Below are 23,804 nucleotides of genomic sequence, written 5' to 3' on the forward strand. Positions count from 1 at the left end.
AGGGAAGTCCAGGTCCTGGCTGCAGGGAGATGGGGCTCTCAGGGCCACACAGCCTGGCCTTGCCCCTCAGCTCCCGTGCCCGCCCAGGGCCTGTCTGACCAGGGGGCTCCCTGTCCCCCAATGCACCTTCTACTTTTCCTTGTTGGGGTTCCGGCAGGACACGGTCCTTCACAGGGGCCACAGGCGGCGGGAGGCTTGGCTCACGTCAGCCACACGGTCATCGTGGGCGAGACCCTGCCACACTCCCATTTTACACACGGGAATGTGAAGCTTGGGGACAGGAAGGGACTCAGCCAGCATCCTGGGACATCGGAGGTAGTGCTGGGCTTGCGACATGGGACCCCAGAGCCTGAGGGAGCCCCCACCCCCGCAAGGTCAGGTTGGGTCCCCGGCGTCTGCAAATGTGAGGGAGGCTGTGGCCTCAGCCAGACAAACCCAGGGCGCAGGCCTCTGTGGCACCAGCCGTCTGCGGGCCCCAGGGCCCTGCCAAGGCCAAGTGCGGGGGATGGAGAGGAGGCTGGCTTTGCCCAGCGGGAGGGTTCGCGATGGGCTTCCAGGCAGCTGCCCTGAGCTGGGCCCCTGGGTCCCATGTCACCCTGTGCATGCCCTGGCGGGGCAAGAGGAGCCCCCTGAGCTGCGCCTGCACCAGCCCCTCTCCTAGGTCCCTCGGGCAGGAGGCAGCTACACGCTGGCTTCTCCTCACCCGCCCGCCAGTACCCCAGGGGCCACACTGATCCAGGCCGTGGCCTCAAAGGAAGCTGGGCTGGGACGCGTGTTGAGCTAAATGAAGGGCCGATTCTTCCTTCCAGAGTAGCCGGGACCGTGGCACGTCTGACAAGCCTGGGCCTGGGAGCCGACTGTGCCCACGGAGCCAGTAATTAATAAAAATGGGTAATGATAGACCATCTGTCCCAGCCTCGCTCCGTGGCGGGGCCACGCCAAGCCCTCATTAGGCATTCTTCTGCCGTGTCCCCACAGATGTTGGCGGTGGCCACGTGGGTCCCGTGGGCTTGAACACGTTTAGGCAAACAGCACGGAGCGTGCTGGGTCTCAGCAGCAGAGCTTATACAGGGTCAGCCTGAGCAAGACCCTCAGGCAAGGGACCTCCGTCTGTCCTCGACCTGGGAAGATCACGCAAAACGCAGATGGCGGCGAGGCAGGCCTGGCTCCTCTGGCTCCTTGTGTGACCTCAGGCGCACACCAGACCTCTGAGCCCACACTTCCACCCTGCGGAGAGGTCAGGGCACAGCCCAGGGCGGTGGTCGGCGTGCTGGAAACTCAGGGACCAGGGTCAGGGCCCCACAGCCTTCCCTCAGCTCCCAAGCAGGGACCAGGCCTCGCACAGGGGCTGCTGTGCATGGAGCCCGGAGCCAGGGAATCAGGCGATGCACCCGGCATGAGGTGGGCGCTCAGCTTGATGGCAGGATGCAGGGGACGGCAGGACTCGGGGCCACCCTGTGCCCCTGAGGAGGGTCCCTCAGTAGGAGATGGATCTGGGCACCCAGAAAGGGGTGGGGACCCAGAAGGCCCGCGGTTTGCGGCACCGTGAGAGGCAGACAAGCAACTGGAGATGCAGGGGAGTCGGGGCTCAGTGTGGGCAGATGGGAGGTGGAGAGGAACAACCTGCAGTGGTCTGGAGCCAGCTGACTGCTTGCTCTTGGCAGTTTAGGGACCTGGGCTGGGGACCAAGGACAAGCAGGGCTTGGCCTCCGGGAAACCCAAAGCTTTAGGCTCCGCGGTTGTGTCACTGCTCCCCAAGCTGGGTCCCCTCTGGACAAAGGCCTGACGCCTTTAGAGTGGGGATCACCTACACAGGGCAATGGTGACTCAGCCTTGAGTACAGCCAGGGGAAGGCCTGCACCGAAAGGGACACCGAGGCACAGAGCTGAGGACCTGGCCAAGGTCATGCAACCAGAGCAGTGTAGCCTGGCTCCCTCCCAGGACGCCTGCCCCAGAGACTGAAAGCCCCAGCTCACCCTGATCCACTGGCCAGGGGTCTCCCCACCCTCTCCCCAACCTCTGCCCCAGCTGCCGGACCCCAATACTCCCTGTGCCGTGCCTGCGGTCCCAGCACCCCTCCTTGCCAATGCCCTTGGCCCCACTCTGTCTCTCCTGACCCAAGGGATGGCCGGATGAGCATTTCTTGGCCACAGCAGCAGGACACCAGACCCCAGGCCTCTCTGTTACTGTCCCAGGTAACCCGACCTCTGGCCTGGCTCACCCTCAGGGAGCCCAAGCCTCCAGCTGGGTCCTCAGCATAATAGAGCCCTCGGAGAATGGAACCAGAGGGGACTCATCTGTTCCCAGGATGGTCAGCCTGGCTGAACCCTTGGGGACAGCAGGGCCTGTGGAGGTTGGAAGGGAAACTGAGTCCCAGGTGGTGGACTCAGAGTCTAGATGGGAGCCCAGCCCTCCTAGGCCCCATGCCCGGGGTCCTTCCCACCCCAGGCAGGAGTCTCCCCGGACCAGGGGCTCCCTCGGGCAGCTGGTGGTCACTGTGAATGGAGGTACAGCCGCCTGTAGTTCAGTCAATGGAGAGAAGAGGGAACACTCTGGAGGTGCCTCAGGGCAAGGGGATGGAGAGGAGGTGCGTGATTATCACCAAGAATATTCATGAAAGGTATGAATATTCATAGACTCTCCTCCACCAGCCTCAGGCCAGAACCTGGGACAGTGGCCCTGGCTTGGGAGCCCATCCGCCAGAACACCCAGCAGGATCCCTGCTCCAAAAATTGCTGAGAAGGGTCCAGGGAGTGACCTGCTAGAGGTGGGAGGGCCTGCGGCCTCCCCCTGCCATGGTCCAGCTCTGGCTGGAGCTGGGGGCCTCAAGGCAGGCCTGGCTTCTCCAGGGAGTCGGCTACTGAGAAGCTGAGGGGGGGCTGCAGCTGCTGGAAACAGGGTCCCCTGGGGGCTGATGGTGAAGTGATAATGTCGGACCAAAGGTGGAGGGAGCCTAGAGAAGCAAAGCCAGGAAAGCTCAGAGAGGGTCAGTGACTTGCCCAAGGTCACACAGCAAACTCATGGGGCCGCCCAGGGTTGCATTCTACTGAGTGTGTGAGTGTGGTGGGGGCTCGGATACGCAGGAAGGCGACAGCTGAGGTGGTTCCTGCCTTGGGACAAATGTGTGGGTGTTCCTGGCACAAAGCAGGCCCTCAGTAGGTATTCGTTGAACGAATGAATGAATGACCCACAGCCCTAGGTTTAAAAGTGGAAGAACTGAGTCTGCGAGATGAGGGTGTTGCTGGGAGGAGGTGGTGAGCAGCTCCGGATTTATTGGGCATCGTGTGCATAAGACAGGGATCCAGGGCCCCAAGGCGCCTGGCAGACACCACAGCCTGCGAGCTCAGCCTCACCCAGCCCTGTGCCCGCGGGAAGCCCAGCTCCCTCACCTCAGCCCTTCTGTGAAAGGTGTGCTGGCGACAGGCACCTGGAGGAATCAGAAAAGCTCGGGAGGCCGGAGGGCGGCCAGGCTGGGCCAACGGGCAGGGTGGGGGGCTGGGTAGGGAGGCCAGGCAACCCCCAGTACAAGTGGGCAAGGAAGCAGGCGGGAGGGGGCGACCACAGCGACGAGAAATCAAGTGAGGAGGCTGACAGTTGGCGAGGAAGCAAAATAACCATAAATGATGGTTTTTATTAAAAAATATCACCTGGAAAATGCATGCTCATTTCAGATGCCCAAAAAGAGCCCAAAATGTAATAAGGGGGAAGAGAAGAGATGGGGAATGGGAAATTAAAATCATGAGAATAGCCAGAGAAAATCTGCTCTCTGCCTGGGTCCGGGGTGTGGGAGGCGGGGAGAGGGAGGGGGTCACTGTTGTGTGACGTGATCAACACTATTCTGCAACCAAAATAGCAAACGGCAGAGCGGCACAGATCATCTATCACGGAGCAGTGATGGATGTTCCCGGGAGGGCTCGAGGCTGGTGGGCCTGGGTGCCATGCGGCGGGACCACGGCGCCTCCCGAGGCTGGAGGCCGGGCTGTCCCTGTCCCTGGTGGCCCTGGCCGGAGGCGGCCTGGCTAAGTCACCGAGGCCACGCCAGAAAGGCCTTGGGGCGTGGAATCCAATCAGGAAACCGGCCCTGAGAGGGGAAGGCCCGGCCTAAGTCACACAGCACCCCGTGTCTCCCGGGGGCCGGGGTTTGGTGACTGAGCCGGAGGACCCCCAGAGCCGTGGCGGCCCTTCCAGAGGAACCGTCAGGAGGGGAGGAAAGACTCCTCCCCCGAGACCCCACGAATCCCCGACTAGCAACCCTGAACTGCCCCAGGCCCCACCTCGGCCACGCACCTGCCTCGAGGCCTCAGCCCGTCCTGAGCCGTCCAGGTGGCCGGATACGCTGCAGACCAGGCGGGCGGGAAGCTGGCCGGGCCGGCCAGGAGGGGCCTCCCTCCCTCATCTCCATCAGAGCAGCTGCACCCCAGCGGCTACCTGCGTCCCCACTGCCGGCCCCCCCCCAGCCCAGGGCAGACCCCGGCCCAGGCCCCTAGCCGCTCCCTGCCCCCCTGGAGGTGACACCCAGGCCCCCCCCCTCACATTTCCCGAGGGCCGATTAAGATGTCTGGAGTTGATTAGACTCTGACACTGATGAAACCCAGAGGTAATTAGCAAAAGGAAAAAAAAAAGTTTTGATTAGTCCTCAGCATAATTCTCTCCAATTATTCAAAGTTCATGCCTGCAGGGGGTGGAATATCTCCAGGAATATTTATTTATATCCTGATTTTTTCATCAACTTCATGAATCTAGTTAAATCACCAGGCCCGGACGGGTAACTCAGAGGCTCTGGCAGCACCAAGCGCCCCGATGCTGAGGGGCTCAGCCGAGGGGTCTCCCCAACAGGCACCTCTCGGGGCTCATCTGGAGCCTGCGGTGTTTGTGGTTGTCTTACCCACCCCACCCCACCCCCAGAGCAGGGTCGGTGGCCTGCCCTTTCTGTGAGTAAGAAAAGTCAGAGAAAGGAGGAGCAGCGCTGTGCCCGAGGTCCCCCGGGAGGTGGCTGCCCATCCTGGGCCTCACCTCGGGCTCTTGGCCGCCAGATCCTCCCGACCCTGCCCTGCTCTACCCAGGGACAGGGAGCACCTCCTGGCCCCTCCACAGCTCAGACGCACATTTGGACCCACCACTCGGCCTCTGCCAGGCTGAGCCCCCCCTGGCTGGTCAAGGAGACCTTTACCGCCCTGGCCAGTTTTGCTCAGTGGTTAGAGCGTCAGCCTGAAGGGTCCTGGGTCCGATTGCGGCCAAGGGTATGCACCTGGGTTGCAGGCTCAATCCCTGGCCCTGGTCGGGGCCCGTGCGGGAAGCAACCAATCAGTGTGTCTCTCTCACATCGATGTTTCTCTCTCCCTCCCCCTCCACTCTCTCTGAAAAGCAATGGGAAAAATATCCTCAGTTAAAGAATAAAAAAAAAAGAGAGAGAGAGGGACCCTTACCTATGGCTCAAGGCCCAGGCCAGGGCCTGCTCTGCCCTTTACAAGCAGCGGCTGTGAAGGCTGGTCCCCGGGCCGCGCGAGGGGCGTGCTCTCTGGGGCCTGAGCGGCTCGTAGGCAGGTGTGCGTTTGACTAAGAAACGACCCACCTTCCCGCGAGGGGCTGCACCGCTGCGCAGGAGGCCCAGCGGCCGCGGATCCTCAGCAGCGCTGCTACGGTCGGTCCTCACGGCAACACTCACAGGTGGAGGTGGCGTCTCTCTGGCTCTTTCCCCATCCTCCTGAGGACAGGTCACTGTGAGCACCTTGGCTTGCCTGCCGCGGCTTCCTCCGCGAGACGCCTGTGCACACGCGGCCCCTTTAAAAGCTGGGGGTTGGTCTCCTCGCCTGAACCGTCTACGCAGCAGCTGAGAGCCAACCAACCCAAGGACGCCCCGCTGCTCGGTGGGGCAGGAGCAGCCTTGCCCTTGGGTCCGGCCCCAGAGGTCGTGTGCAGCAAAGGGCATCTTTGTCACTAAACTTCGGGGTGACTTGTTACGCAGCAATAGCTAACTAACACACAAGCCATTTGCTTTGTGAACCAAAAACAATAGTAATAATAACAGTAAAGCACCTTCGCAGGAGCCAGGTTGGGGGTCCTCCCCTCCGGGCATCCCCACGAGGGTGTCTCCCAGCTGAGAGCCCCCAGACTCTCCGATTCCCACCTTCACGCTGTGTAGCCCAGGCAGGGGCCAGGTGGGGCGCTGGCCTGCCCTTTCCCGGCCTCCCCGGGCCAACGATCGCCCCCTTCGGGCAGGAAAAAAGCCGCCACGGGGTGTCCCCACTCTGGCCTACGCCCGTAAAGTCCATGTTCTCCCTCAGAAACCTTCTCTCGCTAAAAGCCCAGCCCTCAGGAGAGAAACCCTCTGCATCTGCAGAATGTCGCCTCCACCGCGAGCTTTCAAACCTTCCCCCAGAAAGTCAATTGATTTCTTTGTTCTTAACCGCGTCTGCCTCCCCCCAAGGCATCGGGCAGAGGCCAAGAGCAAGGAGAGAAAAACAGTGGAAAAGATAAAACCCTCCATTATCAACTCCAAGCTGCTTTTGTCACAACCGAGCCAGGCTGCAGGGGAGGGAGGGCGGGGCAGCCCCAAGGGCAGAGGGGGTGCACCGGGTAGGGGAGGGGGTCAGCTGCCTCCACCCCCCATGCCCACCCACCTTCCCTGCACCCTGAAGGCCACCCCCGGATGGGAGCCCCGCCCTCGGGGGCACGGCACAGCCAGGCCGGGGCACAGGTGCCCACTGCCAGCAGCCCCGGGCGTGCACAGGTGAGGTGGGGAGGTGCGGGCTGGCGCCGATGCCCGAGGGCAGAGCACGGCTCGGGTCTGAGATGCCGGCTCGGAGGCCTCAGGCTCCACGGCCTGGGCCCTGCCCTAGGGTAAGATAAACCTGCAGCTTCCGGGGCTCCCACTCTGCCCAAGGGAACCATGGCTACGGAGGTCAGCAGGAGGCTCCCGCTGGACACGGACAGTGAGGAACACGCTGTGGATGCCCAGTTAATGCTGCCAGTCAGGCCCATCTCGGGGATGCCCCCGGCACGCGTCCTGTGACGGGCACCTCAGTCCCCGGGATCCTGAGTCAAACAGGGGCTAGTGCTGGCCTGTGTCTGTCCCAGAGTCCAGGGGATGAGACCCTCCCTCCGACTTTCGTCCACATGAGGACTGAAGAGCTATAACGTCAGAGGCACAGCCCACAGAATGAAAACGAACGAGCTGGACGTCACCAAGATGATAAACCTCCTGTTTCTTAAAAGCCCCTGTAAAGAGACTAAAAGGCCAGCTCGCCGACTGGGAAACCGCACACCCGATGAAGGATTGAGACGCAGAAGATACGAAGAAGTCCCCAAACTCAACAAGGAGACAAACAACACAATTGAAAAACAAGCCAAAGATCTGAACAGGTGCTTCACCTAAAGACACACAAGCGGCCGATGGGCACTGGACGGGTCTCGGGGTCCCTGGTCCCCAGGGAAATGCAAATTAAAACCACACTGAGAAACCCTGAGCACCTGCTAGAATGACTCTGCTAAAGCAGGCGAGGGTCTCATGTTGGTAAAGAATCGGAGGAACGGGAGCCCCACCTGCTGCTGATAGAAACACTCATCAGCCCACGGGCCTGGCTCAGCGGCTGAGCGTCGACCTACGAACCAGGAGGTCAGGGTTCGATTCCCGGTCGGGGCACAGGCCCAGGTTGCGGGCTCGATCCCCCGTTGGGGGCCTGCAGGAGGCGGCCCATCCGTGACTCTCATCGTCGATGTTTCTCTCTCTCTCCCTCTCCCTTCCTCTCTGAAGATATATTTTAAAAAAGAAATACTTTTTATACAGAACTTCATCAAATTTTAAAACTTCTGTGCATCGCAGGACACCCCCCAGAGAGAGGAAGGACAACCTACGGGATGGGGGGAGATCCTCGCAAAACCTATTCTCTGGTGAGGGTCTTAACAGGAAAACCCTTACAACGCAAGAGCCAAAACCCGAACAACCTAGTGATTAAAATGAGCCAAGGGTGTGCGTGGACATTCACGTCTCCCAAGAGGACACGCAAGTCGTCTCTAGGACAGGAAAAGAGACTGGATGTTGTTAGTCACCAGGGGAACGCGAATCAAACCCCGCGAGACGGAATTCACGCCGACCAGCCGGACCTCAACCAGAAGAACGGACGTGAACAGGTGCAGGGACCTGGCCAGCGGGTGGGAGGTAACGGGTGGCTCCGTGACCCCAGGGGGAGGGGGAGTCACGGGAGGGGGGTGAACTGGGACCAGGGTCGAGTAGGAGCCCAGCGCCACCTCGCCTCCGGTTTCCTTTTGTTTCCTGAAAAAGCTAGAAATAACATTTTAATGTAAAATTTCTCCATTTTAAAGCTTGGCAGCTGGTTTTACTTTTTTTTTTTAAATGTTGTGCTTTTCAAACAAAGCCTGTGTCTGGGCCACCGCGTGGGACCTCTGGTGGGAGGGCGGGTGAGCCCGCGGCCCTGGGGTTAAGCAGCCCCCCTCCCCACCTTCCCCACCTGGACGCCTGTGTCCAATCCCCTCAAGGTCAGGAGAGGCCTAATGCCCAGGGGCTCAGCAGCCTTAGTGAACCACAGTCCACCTCCCCCTCCTAATCTCCACTCCCGACCGCCAGCCAGGCCCCAGGGGCCCAGGGGTCTGGGGGAGCCCCAAGCCGAGAGTGGGCCTGTGAGGACCCCGGTGCAGGCCACCGGGGGGCCTTCTGTGGTCTGTGTCCCCTGGGCCCCCTCCCCCACCCCCACCCAAGGCTTACGTGACCCCAGAGATCCCGTGACCCCAGATCCCATTATCCCCCATCTGTCTGTCCCCACCCCCCACAGGCCGAAGCTCTGGGACTGCAGATCCAATTACCCGAAGAAAGCAGGTGGGGAGATGGGCCCGCCAGGGACCCCCTTCCTGGGTCCACAGCCAGACCCGGCTCAACGCCTGCGGGGTCCCAAGCGCGGGAAAGCTGACCTGTAGTGACTTTGGGCCTTTCTTTTCCTGGTCTTTCCTGGTGACCTCGCCCCAGCTCTGGGGGAAATGTATGGACCCAGGAGAAGCGATAAGCCGCAGACACTGACGGGGCGCCCGGGCCTGGCGGTGTGAGGACAGGGAGGACTATGGTTCCTGGGGCTCTGCCGGAGGTCGGCCTTGAGGCTGTGGGAACGTGGCCTCCGCTGGCTTCCCCTCCCCTCCCTTCTCCCTACGAAGCTGGGTCTCAGTTCTTAAGGGGGGGGCTGGTTCTCAGGGCCGCCTGCCCTGGGGCACTGTGCCAAGGGCCCTTGCGTGTGGTCCCCCCTCGAAGGCCCCAGAGGCCTCCCTGCCCCCCCAGGGCTCTCTCTGCCTCTTCTGCTTCTCCTGGCGGCCTGGGGACACCATACGCCTCCCACCCTGCTGGCAGGAGGGACCCCTGGGTGCTGCCCAGGCCCAGTGGGCTGGCCTACCCCTGACACCCCCCTCAGCCTGACACCCACACACACACCTCGTTTCCCTGGGGCAGGGAGGGGGCCTGCTGGGGGCTGGGGGCAGGGGCAGGCCCAGCCCCAGGTGATGGGGACGGGCTGGGGCTGGGCCTCTGGACTCAGGGCCTGGGCCCTACCCCCACCCTCAGACGGACCCTGCAGCGGGCCTCCGGGTGCAAAGTGGACCCATCAAAAGGTTTTGGGGGCTGAGACACAGCGGAAAGATCGGACGGGAATGTCTCAGATGTCGCCATACGTTCCGTCTGGGTGGTGGGCACACAGATCTCGCCCGGTGGCAGATGGCGCGGGATCTGAGGCTCTGGGCCGCACCCCGCAGTCACCCCCACCGGCGGGTGCTGAGCCCGGAGGGGGCGAGAGCCGGAGCGGTCCTGAGGGCTTTGGAGCCTGCCTTTTATGTGCAAAACCGCAGAACCCCGCCTGGGTCAATTCATTTGTTGCCTCAGCAAATTCCAGCCAGATCTTTGTTGTTTCCAAATAACACAGAGCCCTGAGGAGGGGCGGCTGTGGTGGGAGGTGGTGCCCTCCTCACGGTGAAGGGCCAGGCTAAGGGCCGGAGGTGGCAGGACGCAGAGACCAGACCTGCTCAGGGCCTGGACGCGCCCCAGCCCCAGGCCCTTGCAGCCTTGAGGGCCCGCGCTTCCCCCACTGACACGGGGGCCGACCCGGAGGCCCCCCTCGGCCAGCTCTCAGGAAAACATGATGTTTGTAACTGCTTTTCTGTAGGCCTCCCATCCGCTGGCCCGTGGCCCCCAGGAGAAAGGACACTCACCCCGAGACCGCACTGAGCAGTCAGGCTGGCTGTACCCCAGCCCGGTGTCTGTGACCCACCCCCACCCCGGCAAAGCCCCTACACGTGTCACGGTGCCATAGCTGCCCCAGCCCAGCCTCCCCGGCACCGACCGTTGGCAGAACGGCTTCAGCGGTTCTCAGACACCCCTAATTGGCTTCCTGACGATCGGGGGTGGGAGGGCTAACAGTAGGCTCAGCTTGGCTCTAATTGGCACGGCGCAGGCTGGCGATGGCTCCGCGAGAGCCACCGGGCCAACTCTGACGCCGGCCATCATGACCGTTCCTCGGCAGCGCTCGGCCACGGGCTGCCCCCCCAGAGCCGTCGCCCAGCGGACACTGCCCACCCACCTCCCCACTCTCCAGCACGGCCGGCCACCTGCTCTCTGTCTGTCCCCAGGCCCGTCCCCACCTGGTCAAACTCTCGGGTGCCCTCCCTGGTTACCAGCCTCCACTCTACGGCGTCTCAAGCCCCCCGAGCACCCAGACCTGCCTCCATGCGAGACGCGCGCGTCCCCCGGCCTGGCCGAGGTGCTCAGCTCCTGCCTGTCAGCCTCAGTTTCCTCATGTGCAGAACAGGATAAAATTGCTGCCTCCGCCTTTCACGGGGCCCGCTCACCCCTACCCGCAGAATCGTGACCCACTCATTGGGGCGATGCCGTGGAGGCACCCGGCACCCAGCAGGTGCGCCAGCCCCGTGCACACAGTAGGCGTTCAGTACACGTAAAGGTGCTGCCGGGGCACAGGCTCCGGGGGGCCTACTTCCCCGGCCGGGTCTCTGGAGCCCCCAGCCCGTGGGCACGGCCACCAACTCCCAGAGGAGGCCAAGCGCCATCCCTCCCGCCCCGCAGCCCTGGGTGACCAGCTGGAGCGGGTGGTGCCCTGAGCTGCTGGGCACACCTGGGGGCTGGAGCCTGGAGGAGCCGGTCACTGCTCGTCTCAGACTCCTCCGTGTGGCCCCCCTTCCCACAGTCCTATATTCGAACCTCTCTTTTGGATCCCTCTGACTTTGCCCTTGATAAGTCTTATGTTATCTCTAATTTACTCCAAGTCGAAGAGTTTTAATAGCGTCTAAATTATTAGCCACTCTGTCCGCTTGATGGCACCTGCAAATGTTCATCCCTGGATCCGCCAGCCTGTCCTCCAGGTCAAACCCACACGCTCCCTGGGGGCGCCCCCAGCCAGGGCCCAGGGAGCCTGACCTGTGGGGCAGCAGGGAGGAGGGCAGGAGGGGGCAGGAGGGCAGGAGGGGAAGAAGGGAGGAGGCCAGTGGGGGGACCCTCGCAGGTGACTGCTGAAATCAAGGGCAGAGGAGTCTGTGTCTGAAACCCAGGTATTAAAAGAAAGAAAGGGGGTGCGTGGCCGTGGACGGTGTGAGGCCAGGACCTGGCCCCGGTGCCCGGGAGGCCCTGTCTCTCCAGGCCCAGCAGGCTCCTGGGGGAGGCGGGGCTTCGAGGGCTTAAAGGGCATTTATTACTTTTTAATCTCCACTCATTGAGCATTTCACAATTTTAAACATTTTACAGCAAAGAACAAATACCCAAACAACCCTGCGAAGACAGGCACTGCCGTTGAGAAGTCTTGCTTTTCTGGCCGGGGTGCGGAGCTGCCTTGGGCTGGGGCCCCGAGACTCCTGACCCCGCGGGTCCTGGGGAGACCCTCGGCCAGGAGCAACCCTCGGCCCCCAGCTGCCTCCCGGCCACCCCCGGGCTCCAGCTTTGCTCGGGGAAATCAAGCTGAACTGCTGCTAAGTCCTTCCTTTCCGATCTCTCTCCTTAACAACGTCTCCCAGAAATGTCATTTCGCTCCTCGCTGTCCGAGACGGCTGCAACAGCCCGTTAAACGAAATAATGAGGGAAATAAAACCGGCACTCGGATGCGGGGCCTCCTGGCCCAGAACAGCAGGCATCCTGAGGCGGCCGTGCAGGCCACGCCTGGGAGGCCTTGGTGGGTTGAAGTGCCCACAGAGAGGGCCGAGCCAGGGAGGCTGGGCTTCCTGCCGTGGGGGAGCCTTCTGGGGCGACCCCATCCGAGGGTGACTCCGCCCGAAGGTTAGCCTTTCTCTCCTGCCCCCCAGGCCGCGGGTCCTGCATTCAGAGGGCTCAGAATCCCGCCTCAGCTCCCCAGGATTACAAACTATGCCTGAGCCTCAGTCAAGCTCGAGAAGGCTCCACTGCAGGGTCGTCGGCCTGGACCGCGGCCTCCGAGCCTCCACCGTGGCCTCAAGCCCCCTTCCCCTGTCCAGGTCCACTCACAGCCCGCCACCCAGCTCCCGCCCCTCCCACAATACCTGCCCGAGTCCCCCCTCTTCTAAAACCTCCCCTTTAACCTGCACAGGCCTTCCTTTGTGAGCCCCTCGATGAGCAGATGCTCCATCAGTCAGCTCAGGCACAATAACAACCTAAGATTTGGCTGCCCCTATAGGTAGTGAGCCCCCCGTCTCTGGTGGTATTCAAACAGAAATTGGACAGTTGTGGGTCAGGGACATCATCAAGGTGAGCCCTTGGGCCTCGTGCTCCCCCCGGGTTCTTCCCTTCTGATTGCTGCTGTCCCGGCGGGCCCCCGGGAGGGAGCGTGCGTTTCTTTCTGTCTAAAAATGAACCCTCGCTTCTCATCTCCTCTGTCATGTTGGGTCCTCCAGGAACAGCTGTTAAGAAATCACATTTGTGCCTTCTCAGGAGCTCTCTTGAACTTGGAGTGCAAATTAACTTCGTGTGACCTGAAATATAAAATATAAAAGGTCGCCTCTCCCGCAGACTGGAGGCTGGGCCGCGCTTGCCAAGCTCATGAGCGTGTCAGGTTCTGCAGGGAAGTCGGGGCGGGGGGGGCGGGGGTGTCCAGCTGCCTCGCTCACGAGGACGGCTCCACATTGTCCTCTCTCAAGGCCATCGGCTGGGTCACAGTGTCCTCCCAGGCTGTGGCCGCTTGGACCCTGATAGCTCGTCTGCGGGTCGGCCAGCCTCCCGGGGACCTGTGTCCTCTTGGTGGGGCTCAAGGGACTCTGTGTGCACTGAGTGCCCACAGGGGGCGCAAGAAGTAGGACCCTCTGCCGCCTTTGCCTCTCTAGTGTTGGGAGGGGTGGGGCTGTGGGCCTGTCTCTCAGGCGGACGGGACCAGGCCCTGCCCGCCCAGGTTCCCCTGGGTCCCCACACCCAGTGGATCTGCTAAACCCCTGGGGCCCCAGCCGTGAAGGGGGTAAGATCCCTGGCTCCTCCCCCCCCCACCGCCCGGCCTTGCCCAGTCCCCGGGACCACATTGCCCTTGGCTGCCCCACGTCCGTCTCAGTTCTCCAGGCCCCACACACTCAGTGAGACTCAGGACATCACTGCCGGGCCCCTGGGGTGCTAAGGACCTAAAGGAGTCGAGACACTCGGTTCTCACTAAGACCCTGGTTGTCCCCAGCTTGTCCCTTGCCATGAGCTCCGCAGAGACAACTCCACGGCCCCGGGCGGATCACTCACGCTCTGTTCCCCGTGAGGTCGTCCCTCCTCCGGGACCCGAGACCTCAAGGCTTGGGGCTCAGCCCTGGGGGGGGGGCATCAGGGATTGTTTTAAGCGTCAGAATCTCATGCCATGACGGGCGGGTGGGGGCGAGCAATGCCCCGAGTGGCTGCAGCGTCCCCGGTGCAGGGCAAGCGCGTCAGGGGGTCAGGGTCAAGTGTCCGTGCTCAGAGGTCTGAGAGGCCTTCCTGCACGGGCCTCGGTTTCCCCACCCGTAAAGAGGGACCATATGGGCCAACCTCACGTCTTGTAAACGAGACGCTGCGTCCAGAGCACAGCTCCACGCCCGGTACCTGCTCAGGGCCCCACACAGGGCATAGGGTGGGGCAGGTTGAGGCGCCAATAGCCTTTAGAGGGTCCAGAAAGACTGGGGGCTGAGGGGCTGGCCAGGGAGGCCTCGGGCCGGGGCCTGCGCCCTGCGTTCCCAGCCAGCTCCGCGTCCGCGTCACGGGTGGAAGGGGAGGGTGCCTCCCAGCCAGCGCCCAGGTGGGCTGGGGGCCGGGTTAGAGGTCAGGCAGCCGTTCCGGGGGGCCCTTCCCGCCCGCTCCCTCCAGGAACAGAGGCTCGAGGACGAGACCTTTGAGAAGTTCTGCGAGCTGCGCGAAAACAAGTGGGTTTCTGAGAACACCAGGTGCAGCTTAACCTGCAAATGAAGAATTATGGTGATGAGAGCGAGGGAAGAGCTGATGAGGAAGTCTTAGGGGAATCGGTTTGGGCTGACGCGAGAGGAAAGACAGCGGGCGGGAGGCAGCGAGGGGTGCAAGGCGCCGGGGAGGAGGCGGGAGCCGCGGGCCTGGGGGAGCCGCTCGGCAGGGGCCCTATGGGCCGAAGGACACGGCTGGCTGAGGCCCGAGAGCTCAGGGCCAGGAGCCAGGAGCTGCCCCGGGCCCAGCGTGCCCCTTCCGTCCGGTCTGTCCACACCTCACACCTCCTGCAATGAGCACACCTTGAGCGCCTGCTGAAGCCCCTCTGCTCCCCGTGGCCCCCCCAAGCCCAAGTGGCTCCAGCCCTCAGTGCCTGGGGTCTCGCGCCCACCCCCCGGGTGCCCCGCCCGGTCTACCCCCACCCGCACCCACCCGTGTGGCCTCCTGCCCAGGGCCAGTGCCCACGGCTTGGCTGGGACTCTGGTGGGTCAGCGCCCTCCAAGATGACCACGGTGCTCCTCCCCACTGAGAGGTGGGGTCTGCTTCCCTCCCTGGGGTCTGGGCCAGTCCCGAGAGGGGGCTTTGGTCCGTGGAGTACAGCGCGAGAGACATCAGCAAGTTCCATCTCTGGAGGCCCTGGGGCTCTGCCCTTGCCCCTGGTAGCCTGGCTGTCCACCCCCTGCAGGCTGGGCAGCCACCTCAACAGGGAGGACCCCAGGCGACCAGCGGATGCAGCCGCCGAGGGGGTGCCCTGCTTCCACCGGTGGGGAACTACGCAGACAGCCTCATCTGGGGAGCTCAGGGTCCCCGACTTTGGGCTGCCGCCCACCCCTCCCGCAGGAGGGCTGGGTGCTGGGAGAGGGACAGAGGGGGAGGGTCCGCCAGGAGTGGCCGTTACCCTGATGAAGCCACCTCGCCCCCATGACGAAGCCCTCATGTACCTCCAGTGACACTTAGCGAATCTGGGCACAAATAAATAACCCAAGTCCAATTGAATTAACCTTCAGCTGATCAGCACAGCTAAACAAATTATCCTGCGGCCCAACGAGATTACAAGGCCCGGCGCAGACGCTTCTCCAGCGGCAGGGTTCATCGGGTTTAACGAGTTTAAGCCAAATGCCCCTGTTCTTTCCTCTGGATTCAGGCCACCCTGCTCCTGAGCGCGTCCTTGTGGGGCCACGGCCCTGGGGGCTGCCGAGGAAAACCAGACATTCGTGGGGGAGCGTGTGGGGCGTGGTCACGGTGGGGGCAGGGAGACAGCTGCTGGCTTGCAGGGGACAAGACGCAGGCGGCCTGTGCCAGACGCTCCCGGCTCTGGTGACGGAGCCAAGCCTGACTCCCAAGGAGACAGGTAGGTGGTGGTGGCAGACGCCGTGCCCTTCCTGTGACCCCCACACCGGAGGTGCCACTTCACACCACCTGCATTGAGACCCAGCGGACTCAGAGGGACCCGCTCGACGCGGTCTAGTCTGTTCGGGCCCCATGCAGGGGCTGGAGTGTCCCCAGCAATTGGTGGGTGGGCGCCCCCTGGGTGAGGCCACAGTGACACAGGCAGAGTGTTTCAACAATGCAGGAGTAAACAGAGGGGCGCCTGCCGACATCCTCGCCGTGCCTCACCCGTGCCTCACCCGTGCCCCCACCTGTGCCCTGGGTGCACCTGCACACACGCATTCTCACGCACACACACGCACCTGCACCTGCACACACATTCTCATGCACACACACGCACCCGCACACACATGCACCTGCACACACCTACACCTGCACACGCATTCTCATGCGCACACACGCACCTGCATACACACATTCCCATGCACACGCACGCACCTGCACACATGCATTCTCATGTGCACACACGCATTCTCATGTGCACACACGCATTCTCATGCACACGCATGCACCTGCACATACATGCACCTGCACCTGCACACACATGCTCTCTCATGGAAAGCCACAGAAAGTGAGGTGGGTACCTGGGCACCTGGTCTTCTTTCCCTTCTCTCTGTGGCTACCAGGAAGGCCAAAGCTATATCTGAGGCCCAGTAACATGACTGTGGGGCCGCAGTGGGCAGCAGGCACCCACTCTGGCCTCGTGGCGGCCCAGCAGCCCAGGCCAGCTGGTACTTCCCGTCCTGTCTGACCGCCCGTGGTCCTCCTGCCGGTGCACACCTGCCGGTCTCCCCACGGGATGCGGCCGGGCTGCGACTTCTGCACAGGGTCTGGCCCCAGGACGGGCTCGGCAGGTGTCTGTGACATACATCACAGGTGTCACACCTTCGCAGGACAAAGAGCTTTGCCACGCAGGAGGTGACTGGATGGGGGGAAGGCATCCAGATAACAGAGACGGAGGCAGAGCGAAAGGGCTGGCTGCCGGCCTCCTGGGAAGACGCAGGGGCTGGCCCTGGGGCTGACCGGGTGGGGAGGACTGAGGGAAGGACCAGCCCTCCCGCGGGGGACAGAGGAGACGGGACACCTAGGCTCCTGCGCCCGCGGTGCACTCGGCCGCCCGCTCCACCCTTCGAGGGCATCCTGCGGCCTCTGCTGCCCCCGCGAGGAGCCTGCTGGTGGCACAGGCGCTGCCGCCGAGCTCTCCCGGCCACAGGGGCCGCTGCAGCTCCAGCACAGCCTGGTCCCCAGGGCTTCAGGGCCAACACCCAACTCCTCTCCCCCCTGGGGCCCCAGGAGCTGTGGGTGCGTCTACACGGTGCAGGAGTCCTGCCCACAAGGCCTGTGTTTCCTTCTTTCCCCTTTGTCTTTCTTCCCGGTCATGAAAATAAAGGGTGCCAGCTATAGCAGGACACAAGCAGCGTGTAAGCAGCGTGTAAGCAGCGTGTAAGCATGAAAAAACGAAAGGGAAGCCCCACCTAACTCCCCCGCCCTCCCAAGGCGACCTCCGGGCCGCAGCATCCCCACCGCTTTCACTAGGCTGCAGGGGTCTCTGTTCCCGGGCTCCTTTCCCCAGATGCTCCCAGGAGGGTTTTCTCCTTTTGGCCCCCTTTGCGCCTCTCGCGTGTCCCGTCCGTGGGAGGTGGTCTCTCCTGTTCTCACCTGGTCCCCAGCTATTTGCTCTTCGGCTCATCTCTGCAGTGGGGGGGCCCACAGACCAGCTCCCAGTAGAGGACGGAGCTGAGTGGGGACGGAGCCAACGTCACCCTTCGTGTCCATCGCCCATTCCCTTTTATCAGAGCAGCCCCCCCACCGCTTGAGGCCCGGGCGGGGGGGGGGCTGCTGCTATCCCCCTGTGCAAGCATCTGGCTTGGGGACACTGTAAAGAAAGCCACCGTGAACACCCGGGCCTAGGTTTTCACAGGAACACACATTTTCACTCGGGGTACACGTCTAGGAGGGGGGCTGCTGAGCACGGACCTTTCAGGGAACAGCCGAATTGCTTCTCTTTCCTTCATCTTCTTTTTAAAAAAAGCCTTTTCTTAATGTTTATTCTCTTGGTTTCCAAATTTCAAAACTAACACAATAAGCAGTTTCTCAGGCCTTGGCTTTTTTAAAAATATGTTTTCATTGATTTCAGAGAGAGGAAGGGACAAAAACATCAATGATGAGTAATCGATCAGCTGCCTCCTGCACGCCCCCCACTGGGGATCGAGCCCGCAACCCGGGCCTGTGCCCTGACCAGGAATCGAACCCTGACCTCTTGGTTCCTAGGTGGACACTCAACCACTGAGCCACGCTGGCCGGGCTGAACTGGCTTTGAAAGCCCTGCTCCATTCTGCGTTTCCACCGCCACACGGGGCGCGTCTGCTGCTTGGAGCTCTGCCAGCACTCTGTGCTGCAGGTTCTGGTTTGGTTTTGTGTTTGGTTCTGAACGTTCTTGTAGAAGTTAGCATCTCACTGTGGTTCTCAGTTCGACCCTGACCTACAGGACTGTAGAGGTTTGAATTTGGGAAAGCCTCCAGAACTCTGAGCTCAGCCTCCCAAACGTGGCATCCTTACCCCGGATGATCGCCCAGTCGCAATCCTCCAAAAGGGGGCGCGCTCCTCCCGCATCCCAGTCCAGGGTGGGAGCTGAGGAGTGAGGTGGAGGCACTGAGAGGCCACCAGCTCTATTTGCCCATTTTACAGATGAGGCAACGGAGGCCAGGAGTGGGGGGAGGGTTTGTCCAAGGCCGTTGGCATGTTAGTGCCAGAGCCGGGATGGGTCCTGGTGTCTCCCTCCTCGCCCACCACCCAGCCCCCTGCTTTGCAAACTTGATTTCAATCCAGGTCAGCAGATGTTTGTTGCAGCCCCTGACGAGCAGCCCTGGCTCCGTCCTCTCCTTGTGGGAGACAAGAGGGCGGGCACACAGGCCTCCGTGTGGACAGGCACCTTGGCATCTGCTCCCCAGCCCCAAGCAGAGATGGCTTCCTTCCAGGGGAAATAAAATTTTAAAATATTGAAAGAGCCCTGGCCAGTGTTGCTCAGTGGTTAGAGCAATGGCCCACGCACCAAAGGGTCTCGGGTTTGATTCTGGTCAAGGGCACATACAGGTTTGATCCCCGGACCCAGGGTGGAGGGTGTGCGGGAGGCAACCAATCAATATCTCTCTCACATCGATGTTTCTCTCTCTCCTTCTCCGCCCCTCCCTTCCACTCTCTAAAAGTCAATGGAAAAATATCCTTGAGTGTGGATTAGCAAAAAATATACATATATTGAAAGAAAGGCCTTTGGAAATTGCACATGGATTAAGGCTTCATTTATTAAAGAGCTAAACAAATAGCACAAGACAGGAGCGCCAGGGAGCATTATTTCTATCAGCTGTGAGAGCCACCAGGCTGGACCTGGACTTCAACCCTTCACCCTTAATCTGGTCGAGTGTCACACATACCCAGGTGAAGGGGGAGAAGGGATCCCTTGGGCCCCACTGCTCAACCTCCCTCTCTGCAGGCGTTGCTGGCAGGGTGGGGCGTCTCCTGCTGATACCACAGCAATCTGGACCTTAAGGCTCTTCCTCAAGGGATTAGCACCCCTTCAAAACCCCACACTCAGGAGCCTTTCTGTCCAGTTTCCCGAGGGCCCTGTCAGGCACATCCCTCGCCCCCCCAATCCCCAGCACCTATCCCCTTGGAAGCCCCGATATGTTTACTCCCTTTTCTAATGACTTAGCCCCTGTACAACCCAAGTCAAGTCCAGTGAAACGTGCTCCTTCCAAAGTGATTTCTGGTGGCCCCAAATAAAAGGCACATATACCAAACATCACAATAGACATACAGAGCATGGTCCAGACCTGAGAGCTCACAGGTGTGGCCTTCGTGTCCAACTTCCTCGGTTAGGCATCACCATCATCATCTCTTTAAAACATGTTTTTATTGATTTCAGAGAGAGGATGGGAGAGAGAAAGATAGAAACATTGATCAGCTGCCTCCTGCGCGCCCCTACTGGGGATGGAACCTTTAACCGGAGCATGTGCCATGACTGAGAATCGAACCAGCAACCCCCTGGTGTGTGGGACCAACTGAGCCGCAAGAGCCAGGCCTCAGCATCATGTTTGAGGCTCACCAACATTATCCTGTCAGAGCTTCACTCCTTTTGGAAAAACTAGTTCTTGCCTGCTGAATAATTGGGAGGTTTAATGACATCACAGTGGCAAAGGGCCTCACTTAGGGCCCGACACCTGCAGGGTGTTGAATAGTTTCCTTCCCTCGTGGGTCTCTGGGATCCAGTGCCATACTGCTCCAGGCTCTCTGCACGCTGGGCTTTTGCAAGGGCACGAGGACTGGGAGTGGCAGTCACTGGCTGGTCTGGTAAATATTGGAGCAGCCTCCCATGGACGTTCAGGCCGTGGGGTCATGATGCCACCGCCCCATTCCTGGAGAGAGGCTGTGAGGGTATGGAAGCCAGAAGGCACAGTATCAGGACATAAACCTATGAGCAGGTGGGGGAAGCTACAGAGGCAGCAGACAGGGTGCAGGGCCGTGGCCACCTGTCCAGCTGTGTGCACACCCTTCTCTGGGGGCAACCCTGCTGCGGAGGAGGGATGTCAGGGCCCCTGCACCCCGTTTACCCAGACTCCTCACTGCCCTCCTTTGCCCCAGCTGGGTGTGGCTGCATGTGGCCGCCTGCCTGCCTGCGCAGCTGCTGTGAGGCAGTGTCCCCAACAGAGCCTCTGGTCACAAAAACCCTTGAATAAGTGACAGCAGGGAAGGAGGAAGAGCTCTGACCGGCCTGCTCCGTAGCAGCAGCAACTCCCTCGCAGCTCCCAGTTATCCCACGAATTTCCCCAGACACAGACTTTCGACTTTCTACTTTCTACCTTGAGGGAGGGCGCAGGCCGTAAGAAACATATTTGCCACTGAGGCTTTTTGGAGAAGAAAAAAAAAGGGAACCAACTGAAACTCGCCTACATATTAATACAAAACAGGGCCCAGGTCTACGGCATTCCAGTGTTTCCCAAGAGAAATGAGCAAACACTGTCAGCACCGAGCCCCGTTTACAGGGGTCCAGGCAGCAGGGCCCGGGCCCCCGCGCTGCTCCCAGGGGCAGGCAGGGGTCGCCCGGGACGCCCGGCCCAGGGTCGGGGTCGGGGCCGGGGCCGGGGCCGGGGTCGGGGGGCACCGTCGCCTTCTCGCCCCGGGGGTCCCTGCGGGTGCGCAGCGGCCGGGGGCGAGCACGGGGGGGGCCCTGCGCTGGGGCCGCCTGTCGACGGGGCCTTTTCACCTACCGCCGCTCGGTAAACGCTAAGAAAGCCCTGCCTTGGGCCCGACGCCGCCGCCGGGGTCCGCTGGCCGCGGGAGCCTCTCCCGGCGACTCCCCGGGCCCGGGCCGCGCGGGCCCGGGCGCTGCCCCGACGGCCCCCGGCTCCTAGGAGGGCCTGGAACCCGCGGCCGCCGCAGGGCCCCGAGCGCGGGGCGGACGGCCCGGCGCCAAAGCCGCGGGGCGCGGGGCCCTTTCCCCCCGACTCCCGGGCCGCGCTCGTAGGCACCCAGTGGGCCCTTCCGCGGAGCACGAAGCCCGCGGCCCCCCGCGCTGCTCCCCGGCCGGAAGGCCCGCCCACGGGGCCGGAAGCCCGCAGGCGGCACTTCCGGCAGGAGGCACTTCCGGTACGGAGGCGGGCCGGCGTCGCGCGCGTGCGTCACTTCCGGACGCCGAGAGCCAGGTGAGTGAGCGCGGGCCTCGGGGACTCGCGGGCGCGTGGGCGGCGGGGGGCACCTCCGGGGCCTCCGCCCCGCGTGGCGGTCGTGCTGCTTCTCCGTGGGGCCGGCCGTGCCCCCAAACACAGGAGATACAACCTCGTGGCGGGGCGGCGGGCGCGCTCCTACTCGGGCCGCGGCAGCGCGGGAGGCCGTGGGATGGGCGGGCCACCCCGGGGCGCCGAGCGGCCGGGCGAGCGCGGGGGAGGGGAGGGGCCGCTCCCCGCGCTGTGGAAGCGGGCGCGCCGTGTGACGTCACCCTGTTTGGCCGGCGCGGCGGCACCGGGAAGGCCCCGGCGGAGCCCTCGTGGGCAGGGCTCCGCGTGGGCCCGTGTTAATGCCGAGTGACCCCTGTTCGGGGCCCCAGGGCGTCTCTGGCACCGATTGACTTGCTCCCTTGCTCCCTCCCTGCGTTCCTTCCCGTCTTATATGAACGGAAGGTGCCGTCGAAGGGACCCGGGCATGGAAGGCAAGGCCTTGGTGACGTCCAAACAGAAGACGGAAGTGGTGTGCGGGGTCCCCACCCAGGTGGTCTGCACGGCCTTCAGCAGCCACATCCTGGTGGTGGTGACCCAGTTCGGGAAGATGGGTACCCTGGTCTCCCTGGAACCCAGCAACGTGGCCAGTGACATCAGCAAGCCCATGCTCACTACTAAAGTTCTCCTCGGGCAAGACGAGGTAATGTGGTTGGGAAGGAATCTCTGTGGTGGAGGAAAAGCCGCTTATGTGGCTGTAACTTGTCAATACAGAAATGTACCAGCCCCCCCCCCAATGGCGTTTTCCTGGGCCTTTGTGGGTGTGAGGCATCTGCCTGCCCAGGTGGGTGCTTTTCCCAACCCATCAGCATTTTATCCAGCAGACAAGGGGAGGTGTTGAGTTTGCAATGTGGTCCCCCCACCACCACCACCATTTTGACCCTGTCATGATACATTACAGCAGCTGTCCGTGCTCTGTTCTGGAAAGATCCTCGTTGAGAATTGATGGGAGTCCTATCTGCAGACTTGTCTTTCGGGAGTCCTCCCAGATTAGAGAGATAGCCGGGACAAACAGGAGTCAGGAAGCACTAAGAAGATAAATTTAATGGAGCCTCCTTAGCTGTGTGTTTATGCCTGGAGTGTTCTGAGTCTCACTGAACTCTGAGTCAGTGTCACATCGAACTTCTTGAGTGGGGATTTAATGGTGGTGTGGGAAGCCAGTCTGGGTTCCTGGGGGATACTTAATGAAGGCGTTAAAAAAAACCCAGCAGATTTAGCTGGCTGATGTGGCTCCATGATTGAGTGTTGTCCCGTGCACCAAGAGGTCACCGGTTCAATTCCCAGGTTTGGGGCTCTATCCCCAGTAGGGGACATGCAGGAGGCAGCCGATCAATGTCATCGATATTTCTATCTCTCTCTCTCTCCCTCCCTCTCTGAAATCAATAAAAAAATATATTCTTAAAAAACAGATTTAAAGTGGTTGTCTCCCCTTCCCTTTACCAGCCTCTCATCCATGTCTTCGCGAAGAACCTTGTGACGTTTGTATCTCAAGAAGCCGGAAACAGAGCCGTGCTCCTTGCCTTGGCCATGAAGGACAGAAGCATGGAGGGGCTGAAGGCCTTGAAGGATGTGATCCAGACATGCCAGGTGTGGTGACCCTCGAGTCAGCAGCCGCACCTGCAGCTCAGCAGAGTCAGGTGGAAATGCAGACACCCTCTTGATGTGAAGACCCTCCTCTGGTCCATCAGTGGGAGGAGCTTTTCTGTGGCTCTAGCCCTGGAAGCCAGAGGAGATGTGCATGTCTCAGGCCGACTTTTGTTTGGCCTCTGGCACCATCCATGGATGGAGGGAGGACTCGGAGTGTGTGTTGGGAGAGTTGTGAATGGTTCTCACCAGGGTCCAAGTGGTTGTATATATTTGAGAATTGAACGAATGAGTCATTGGCCCTCAATATGTAGTACCAGCTACTGGAAGAAGCTGTTTTTGTATTAAAAGTAAGTGCATAACTCAGACTACTTAACAGCATGGATAACTTTCAGTCCACAGCATAGGTTTGGTTTAGTGTGCCTCAGGTGGGAGGGGACCTTGTGAGGCAGATACAGGGGCTGTGGTTCTCACAGTGGACAGACCCCAGGAGCTGGTTTCATGCACTGTCATCTTGTGTCTCCTGTGGCTCACTGGGGAGCTGGCTGGGCGTTAACTTCCGTTCCACAAGCATGTCTTACTGTCTTGCTTTGTAGTTACTGTGCTGAGCTGGGGCACAGGCACAGGACCAGCCAGGGGAGGCGCCGGTGGGAAACCAGGTGGGGACTGCCCAGGAGAGGGAACCATGCATTTGGGAG

At 61.5% G+C, this 23,804-nt stretch overlaps 1 protein-coding gene across 2 annotated transcripts; it reads left to right on the top strand.

Annotated features, from left to right (window-relative positions):
• The first annotated feature begins 21,437 nt into the window (after positions 1–21,437).
• PSMG3 (proteasome assembly chaperone 3) lies at positions 21,438–23,472 on the top strand. Of its 2 annotated transcripts, XM_087816127.1 has the most exons (3): positions 21,438–21,453; positions 21,928–22,165; positions 22,966–23,472. In XM_087816127.1, the coding sequence occupies exons 2-3, from the start codon at positions 21,950–21,952 to the stop codon at positions 23,116–23,118; spliced, it is 369 nt and encodes a 122-aa protein (XP_087672253.1). In that variant the 5' UTR covers positions 21,438–21,453; positions 21,928–21,949; the 3' UTR covers positions 23,119–23,472. The 2 variants fall into 2 exon arrangements, with proteins under 2 accessions (XP_087672253.1, XP_016068449.2); XM_016212963.2 differs by lacking the exon at positions 21,438–21,453 and having other exon boundaries at positions 21,717–22,165.
• Positions 23,473–23,804: the final 332 nt, after the last annotated feature.

This window comes from Miniopterus natalensis, chromosome 4 (assembly GCF_054644295.1).
Source record: "Miniopterus natalensis isolate mMinNat1 chromosome 4, mMinNat1.hap1, whole genome shotgun sequence".
NCBI classification, from domain to species: domain Eukaryota; kingdom Metazoa; phylum Chordata; class Mammalia; order Chiroptera; family Miniopteridae; genus Miniopterus; species Miniopterus natalensis.